Source organism: Drosophila suzukii, chromosome 3, assembly GCF_043229965.1.
Source record: "Drosophila suzukii chromosome 3, CBGP_Dsuzu_IsoJpt1.0, whole genome shotgun sequence".
Taxonomy (NCBI): Eukaryota; Metazoa; Arthropoda; class Insecta; order Diptera; family Drosophilidae; genus Drosophila; species Drosophila suzukii.
The window spans coordinates 66,265,561-66,273,781 of NC_092082.1; the positions used below are offsets into that span (position 1 = coordinate 66,265,561).

The 8,221-nt window shown below is 43.0% G+C and overlaps 3 protein-coding genes and 1 non-coding gene across 4 annotated transcripts; 2 read left to right on the forward strand and 2 right to left on the reverse strand.

The window, feature by feature from the left end:
• Positions 1-1,048: 1,048 nt before the first annotated feature.
• LOC118878084 (acylphosphatase-2) lies at positions 1,049-1,936 on the reverse strand. Its single transcript, XM_036819350.3, has 4 exons — positions 1,628-1,936; positions 1,557-1,573; positions 1,369-1,478; positions 1,049-1,318 (listed from the first exon to the last, which is right to left on the reverse strand). Exons 1-4 carry the CDS (start codon positions 1,842-1,844, stop codon positions 1,201-1,203), a joined length of 462 nt encoding a protein of 153 aa, XP_036675245.2. The 5' UTR covers positions 1,845-1,936; the 3' UTR covers positions 1,049-1,200.
• A 289-nt stretch (positions 1,937-2,225) lies between these two features.
• LOC108016369 (ubiquitin-like protein 7) lies at positions 2,226-3,830 on the forward strand. Its single transcript, XM_017083010.4, has 3 exons — positions 2,226-2,458; positions 2,529-2,945; positions 3,005-3,830. Exons 1-3 carry the CDS (start codon positions 2,317-2,319, stop codon positions 3,691-3,693), a joined length of 1,248 nt encoding a protein of 415 aa, XP_016938499.1. The 5' UTR covers positions 2,226-2,316; the 3' UTR covers positions 3,694-3,830.
• On the reverse strand, positions 3,711-5,943 carry LOC108016368 (ubiquitin-associated protein 1). Its single transcript, XM_017083009.4, has 3 exons — positions 4,909-5,943; positions 4,101-4,523; positions 3,711-4,040 (listed from the first exon to the last, which is right to left on the reverse strand). Exons 1-3 carry the CDS (start codon positions 5,827-5,829, stop codon positions 3,915-3,917), a joined length of 1,470 nt encoding a protein of 489 aa, XP_016938498.4. The 5' UTR covers positions 5,830-5,943; the 3' UTR covers positions 3,711-3,914.
• Positions 5,944-8,056: 2,113 nt separating this feature from the next.
• TRNAS-AGA (transfer RNA serine (anticodon AGA)) lies at positions 8,057-8,138 on the forward strand. Its single transcript has one exon. It is a non-coding gene; the product is annotated as a tRNA-Ser (tRNA).
• Positions 8,139-8,221: the final 83 nt, after the last annotated feature.

Here is an 8,221-nt window from a genome sequence, read left to right on the forward strand (position 1 = left end):
ATATAAAACATACGTGTTCAATACATTGTATATACGAAATATTTACTTGTATTCGAAAATAGTGATATATTAATCTCTTGATATATTTTTCACATCCCTAATGCCGGCCCAGTATGCCGGCATAAGTATTTTGATGAAACAAAGGTTAAATTAAATTCTGTTCAAAAAACACAGGAATTTTCTTAACCTAATCAGTACTTACTGAAAATGGGAAATTTTTGAGAAAATTTACTTTTTATCTTTTTTACACGTCTTGACAACTAATATTTTTTGATGCTAAATGCTTTAAAAATGTTTAGAAATTTGCATTCCAGCCACATTTTTCTCTTTTTCATACTTTTTTCTGACACTGCCACATTTAAAAAATCATAGAAAATATAAGAAAAACAATTTTTGAAAAAATTCTTTCTTTGTTTAGTTTTGTTTGGATGCCAAAATGTACATGAATCAAATTCAAATTATGAGTATATTTAGCTTTAGCTTCGTCAAAATACTTATGCGGGCCAGTGTTTAAACACCAAACCCAAGATTCTGCCAATGGGCGGTCCATATTTGTTTTAACAAAATAATCAAATTATTAGTTTGAATTTGTAGATATTGATTTTACTTTTGAGAAAGTGCTACTTTATAATTATTTACATTAGTTATGACTATGTACTGGAATCCTTAAACAGTATCAATTTTTTTTTGTCTAAAAACCCTCTTTGGATAAGTTGCCAAACTATGATTATTCGAAAAAAAATTGAAACTTACGAAGCATCAAAAATCGGGTGTAAAAAATTACTTAATATATATTCCGACGTCTAGTTTAAATATAAAAAGAAAGTAACTATGTTTTTATAATTTATTTAAGACTACTTTGTATTATTATTTAATTATTTATTTATTCTCAGGTTAAAAGGCAATTGAGAAATTACCTATAACATATGCTTATTTTATTGCAGCTATAGCTTTGTATTATTATTAAATATAAAGTTTTTAAGACTAAGATCATGTATAATATTGACTTCGAAGCCCTGAGAAAACATTGTTCAATTAAACAATAAGATTTAAGTTTAAGATCACTTGAAGTGAAAATCTTGTATTACAACTTATAACTGTAGGACAATTTTTAATTCATATCCAAAATCTAAGCAAACGAAAATAAATCAAATAATACAATTTCTTCAGTTTTAAATTGGTCTAAAGCTGGAACACAAATTAATCCACCACAATCGAGAAGTTGCTGTAGGTGAACTCGGAAAGCTCAGAGGTGTCGCCAAAGATGCACTTGTCGATTCGGCTAGTGGGGCTGCCGGTGTGCTTTAGCCAGAGGCGCCTGTGGATACCCCGTTAAGTACCATTACTGTGTACTGAAAAGTGACTTACATGGACTCAAAGGCATGTCGGTGCGCTTGAATTTCACCCTTCACCGTGTTTTCAGTGGTGTTCTTGCACCAGCCCCGAACTCCCAGCTTCTGCGCTCTTCGTAAGGTGTACTATAAGTTTGGAATGATATGGTTAGGTCCTGGGCTATGGATTTCAGCCTAAATTATTGAAGCACAGCCAGCTCTTACCATTCGGAAGGAAACGCCTGTGGGGTAAATTACTATTAATTACTTTTATTTTTGGGGGTGGGCTTACCTACCTTGCACTATCCCGAACACTTCGAATTGGCAACTGAACACCGGTTCATTGCTCCTATCCGTGGTTACCCTCTTTTGGAACTCGCTATGTGAAATTCTTTTGGGATCCTCATTAGGAACGCTTTTGGATTCATCGTTGGATTCTTCACTTTTTTCAGGGGTCGCAGAGGGAATCGTTACCCTATGCTTTCCCTCAGTCTGGGTCTCGTTGGAGGTCATTTTACAACTCGAATATTTAAGATATTTGCAGCGGTCAACTGTCAAAAAGCGATAGCTCGATATACATCAATAAATTTGTAGTTTTTCTGGGTCACCCTATATTTTTAACGGATCTAGCTTTATTTTGGAAATTACAATTCAAATAAAAATGAAAAATCTTGTAGTGATTGTAACTTGTATATATATTGATGTTATTTAAAAAAATAAAAACTTGTTTAATGGCTATTAAGGTTGTAAAATCTGTAAGTAAAGGTCGTTAGGAAATGTATTTATAGATCTAGCTTTTTTTCAACAGTCTTCTAAAAATGCTATCGGTGAGCGATAGGACAACTTTTGGTAATCGGAGCATGTAAGGGTCACCCTGTGGCCAAGGCGGTTCGTTGGAACCAGTTCCAACCTGCCTTTGAACAAAACAAAATTACCCACAAAATAGTGCAGTACGAATATTACGCAGAAAATACTTCCTCGCACTATGCATACCCTGTACGCGCTGCTCAAGAACAAGCTGAGCGATGTGCATCCGCTGCACAATATAGACCTGGAGCGTGATGTGGCCTATTTGAAGGCGGTGGTGACCAAGGAGATGGAGCTGCAATTCGACGCCAGCGAACTGGGTGAGTGACCCTCGACACCACTGCCGCCCATTGTCCCCTTTGTGCTAAGTCATCTGCTACGCACTTGCAGAGATCATCCACCACGGTCGCGTACTGGAAGATGCGGACACACTCAGCCGGTCACTGCAGCCCAACGCCGTCATACACTGCTTTCGAAAGGTGAAGCGCTACTCGCCGTATGTGCCGCCAGCGGCCACAGAGATCAACACGAAGCACATTCAGGAGCTGTTCTCGCTGACCTCGCACTTGCAGATCAGCGTGACCTCGCGATTCAACATCCTGCAGAAGATACTCGCGGAGTATCCGGAATTCAGGCGCAACCTGGGCGCCCAAGCCCTGATCCGCGACTCCGTGCTTTTTAATGTGCTGCACGAGCCAGAGGTGGTCCAGAATCTAGTCAAGGATTACCCCCTCATTTGCGAGGCTGCTCCATTTATTGTGGACACTATTCGCAAGGAGCTGGCCAGGAATAGCTCTGCCACTCAGTGTAAGTATAGCAAGCTGTTACTCCTGCGCAGTTGTACAAACTTTTGTTTGCTCTTCTAGTTCAAGAACAGGCTGCCTCAGAGTCCACAACTTCGTCAGAGGAGGAGAACTCCCTGGGAGCAGGCAGCAGCAGCAGTGGCGGAAGCAGCAGCACCGCCGTAGCAGCTGCTGCGGCTGCCAATCGGCGCGATGAGATGGCCAACATCCGTCAGATCAGCCGCCAGCAGCTGGCCAACGCCTTGGCCAATGTGACCTCGTTCAACTCACTTTCGAATATAGCGCAGCGAAATGCAGATGAAGCACTGCAGGGTGACGAGAGGCCAAGGACCACTTCGGCGCCCTTGGCTGGAATCGGAGGATCAGTGGGAACAGGGGCAGCCAGCAGCAGTGGAGCCAGTAGCAGCGGTTCCATCTCCTCGGAGCTGTTCCGCAATGAGCTGGCCCGCGCTTTTCAATCCCTGGCGCAGCAGCAACCACCGCCAGTGGAGAACATGGAGGTGGAATCCGGCGGAGCACCGGTCGCAGACGCAGTCGTCCCAGCACCTGCCGACGATGTTGATGACGAGGACGATGGTGGTGATGACAGCGACGTGCTACCACGCTGCTATCGCCGACATCGGTTCACCGAACAACTGCGCACCATGGCCGCCATGGGCTTCATCAATCACACCCAAAACGTCAGCTACTTGGAAATTTCCGATGGAAATGTGGAACACGCCATTAACCTATTGATGTTGGGCATGAACTGAGAGGGATCGGGATTGACTAACTTTACTGACTTATATTTATTCTGCTGCTGAGGATTCTGAAGCATTCAACTCCCAACTTAAGCAAGGAATATCTCACGAGAACTTGTAATAATTAAAAATACATTTAGAGGAGTCAACTTGTTAAGCTGCTTGGGCGTAGGATGCGGGGTGAGGGCACGGGTAAAAGCTGGCCGTATCAAAAGGTTTTCTCCTAAATTGATCTAGTTGATTAGATAGTCTAGCGCCTTGTCCTTGTTATTGTTGAACTTGAGAAGCGCTGCTGAGATTTTCGATTCATCAAAACCTAGGTCCATGAGCTCGCCGAGTGGGATAAGGTGCTCGATAATCTGGGGATAGAGGAGATTTCCAGTGACTGTTCTTTTCAAACGTCCCTCAAAAGAACACACCTTTTTATCATCGATGCCGCACAGGCTAACCACCTTTGCTACCCGTTCCAGTGGAAAGCCCATAGTACTGATTCGTTGCGCCAACTTCTGTGCCGGTCCAGCCAGCTCCCTGAAGGAGTTCCTGTCTACGGCCACCGCCATCTTCGTCTGCTGCTCTTCGTTGTGGCTGTGCAGGCGGGTGCGACGCTTCTCCGCCTGCTGCAGCTCTGTCTTCAGCTCCCGTAGGATGTCGGGCACACTCCTTGACTTGGTGGCCACCTCGTCCTCCGACTGGCTAAGGGCCAGCACGGAGGAAGGCGTTGGAGGCACCATCAAATGGCTGGGCGTGCCAAATCCATTGACATTGTAGTTGTTTTGTTGTTGAAACGGATGCTGCTGCGGAGAGTAGTAGGGCTGGTGGCTATAACCCTGCATGTGGTACACCTGCAACAATAATAACTTCTTAGGTAAAACTCTATTTAGATTTAAAAAAGCCGAATTACAAAATTGCAACCTATTCCCATGAAAACTAAAACCTTAGAATTAAAGAAAGAAATACTTTGCTACTGCTTGGGTTAAAAAAATCAAAGAAATGTATTAATTAACAGTTTAAAGACCATGGTCCACACTAAAGAAGAAGCAAACTGAAACTGTGGATGAGTTAATGATTTGCTCTTTTATTAAAATATGAGAATATGATATTACTATATAAAGGCTTCACTTGTTGGTGTACAAACGAAGTAACAAATACAATCGCCAATAAATTTCCCAGAAGCCACTTAACAGATTAAGGCCATTTGTTCTAAGTAACTACTTAATAGTGTCCCACCTGGAAGTGCTCCGGTTTATGCAGCTGCTGCTGGGCGGAAGCGCTGTACATGGGCGTGGGGTATAGAGACGTGGGTGGAATGTGGCTGGGCTCCCTCCTGCCCTCATCATCATCACAGTGAACATGGAAATTGACGCTGTCGAGCGTCGCTTTGGTCTCCGCCAGCGTAGTCATCGTTAGTTCCACAGGAGCTGGCACTTCCTGATGGGGCTGCTCCTCCTTGGGGCAAACTTCCTGCAGCGTCTGATCTCCTTGCTGTTGCTGTTGATCCCTGCGCTCTTCCAGCTGGGTTTGGTGCAGCACCTGAGCGAGTATGTCCAGATCATTGATGGTCTTCAGCTCGATGTTGTCGAAGGGTGTGGAGTTCATATTGTACTCAAAATCCGCATAGTTCAGGGAGCTGTTTCGCTTGTGCAGCGTCTGCGGGATAGCCACTGGAGTGGCGCTCAGTATGGTGGGCTGCAAGATGGTGTGGAAATTGCACACGCCTATTGACTTTGGTTCGTGCGAGGAGTCGCGTGACTCAGAGGCGGTAGAAGGTGGCTGCTCCTCCCCCTTCCGTTCAGGGCTCTTCTTCTCTTGCTCTTCCTCCCCCTCGTCTGATGACAAGTCGTCCGTACTGGGGTAGTCGACTGCTCCAAGCATCTCCTTCTGCCTGGCCTCCAGTGCCCGTTGGCGTTCCTCCTTGCGGCGCTCCTGGCGATTGGCGAGCTCCTCCCGCTGCTGGCTACGCATCTGGCGCCAGCGTTGGGCCTGACTCACCACCGCCCGCTCCAGCTGGAAGTCGTACTGGTAATCTGGATGATCCGCGTAGTAGTCCTCTCGGAACTGCGACAGACGGTTCAGGGTCGCCTGCGGCAGATGGAAGACGGCAGGCGGGGGTTTGTAGCGCTCAACTATCTTGACCGGGACATCGTCCATGTTATGCTAGCGCATTCACCGCGAATTTTGTTAATTAAGTTGCTACTACGCGTTTTTTCTCTCTGTTCTCTTTTGTTGTTTCCCCGAGCAGCAGCGATAGGCGATAGGCAGTGTCATCGGTCACTGCTGATTTGCTAATTTGTGATGGTTGTCGTCTTTTCGTTAGGGGAGCTCTTTTTACTAACGGTATGCTGGTTTAGGGCAGAGCGTTTCAATGGGGGAAAAAAAATAAAATCTTCATTTTGTTTTATTTGTTTTTCCAGTGGGAATTCACAAAAAAATTTACACATTTTGTTGAAAAAGCAGGGAAAGATTCCATTTGCTTTAATCAAGGGCGTAAGATGTTGTAGAAGGACTTTTCCCGGATAAATTCTTCAAATAAAATTTATATGGAAATTTCTAGTATATAAATCGAATATTGGCAAAACTGTGACAGCCATATTTGAAAAACTGAAACAGTAAAGAGACAAGGGCAATCTTGACTTGCATTTACCAAAGCGAAGACCGGTGCGATTTTGCAGCGTATGCCCGAAGGGCAGATATGAAGCGACAGGGACGAAAAGAAAATGGAGATATGCAAGCAGCAAAGCAAGATTGAAATGCGCCACCTACCGGCGGTAAACAGATTTAAGCGTTATGGGCGTTAAAATGGGCGTGGCAAATTATATTTTGGATCAATCGATAGGTATTGACGAGACCAATACATTTCAGTTTTTATCTAGCATGAAAATTGTGGGCGCCACAGGTTTGGGCGGCTTGTGGGCGTTAGAGTGGGCGTGGCATATTCGCCTAACAAACTTGCGCTGCGTTCAAGGCTACGGAATCTAAATTTGAGATCCCCATTCTCTATCTTTGATAGTTTTCGAGATATCGACGTTCATATTTACGATTTTTTAAAGTTTGTGTGAGTTAAAGTGGGGGTGCAAACTTTTTTTTGGGTTAATCAATAGGTACTGATAAGGACAATACATTTCAGTTAACATTTTTATTCTAGCATCAAAACTGTAGGAGTCACAGTTTTGGGCGGTCTGTGGGCGTTGGAGTGGGCGTGGCACATTGCTGAAACAAACTTGCGCTGCGTAAGAAGCTCAGGAATCTGCATGCCAAATCTCAAAAGCCTAGCTCTTTTAGTTTCCGAATTCTCAGCGGTTATCCGGACGAACAGAAAGACGGACAGACGGACATGGCTATATCGACTCGGCTAGTGATCCTGATCAAGAATATATATACTTTATGGGGTCGGAAACGCTTCCTTTTGCCTATAACATACTTTCCGACGAATCTAGTATACCCTTTTACTATACGAGTAACGGGTATAAATATAAATTTTTTTAAAAATTAAAAAATGGTTCCATATTTTTTGACCATACCATTTACTTGGGCCAAAGGGTTGAGATCAAATAACATCCGGTGTGGACCAAAACTCACATTTTTCTTGGCGAGTCCTAACATAACTTTTTTTTAGGTATTTTCAGTAATAAATTATTCTGCTAATACTTCAGCAAATTTCGCTGGTACAAGGCGGTAAAAGTTTCACAGTTTGTTATCAAACTTTTTTCGCGTCAACATGATCAAAACAAAACTGATAGATAAAGTAGCACGCATTATTTCATTCATTGTATGCCAAGAAAATACTTAGTAATGCTAAAGAGAGCGCGGCAATATAACTTTTATTGCGCAAGCAAAGCAAGGTTGTACCAAAAAAGCAATTGGTGGTACAAAAGTAAATAAAAAACGGCTGGACGCATTGTAAAAAAAAGAGAACTACCTGTGTGGTGACTAATTAATTATTAGTTTAATGCAGGGGCGGATCTGCAGCAAGATTTTGAGGGGAGTCCTTAAATGAGGGGAGTCCAATGGTAACTTCTCGATTTCGCATTAAAACCTTTTGATACTTTTATGAGTTGAATGATTTCGGATAGAAATCATGTTAAGTAACAAATGCTTAATGGAACAAAGCCAGTTAGATGTTTTATGTCGTGGGGTCAGAAGTATTCTTTAAAATTAATATAATCTACATAAGTATTTTATTTGAATTTAAAAAAGCATACTCCAGTATAAAATAAACCGAATCTTTCCCAATGCTCGATAACAAAGTCCGTAGCCTGGACGGGGTGTTTAATAAACCATACTACTATCTCTCAGATAATTTAAAATCATTTTAAAGGCAGGCTACCTTTTTCCTACCTTTTTTCTTGAGATTCTATCTGCGACACACTTCCATCAAGCAGTCGTGGCCGAGCGGTTAAGGCGTCTGACTAGAAATCAGATTCCCTCTGGGAGCGTAGGTTCGAATCCTACCGACTGCGAACAGAACAAAATCTTTTTTGTTCTTTTAGGGCTGATACTTACGGTTCATCATTTTTTTTATTTTGAAATTTAAGAGCATTTT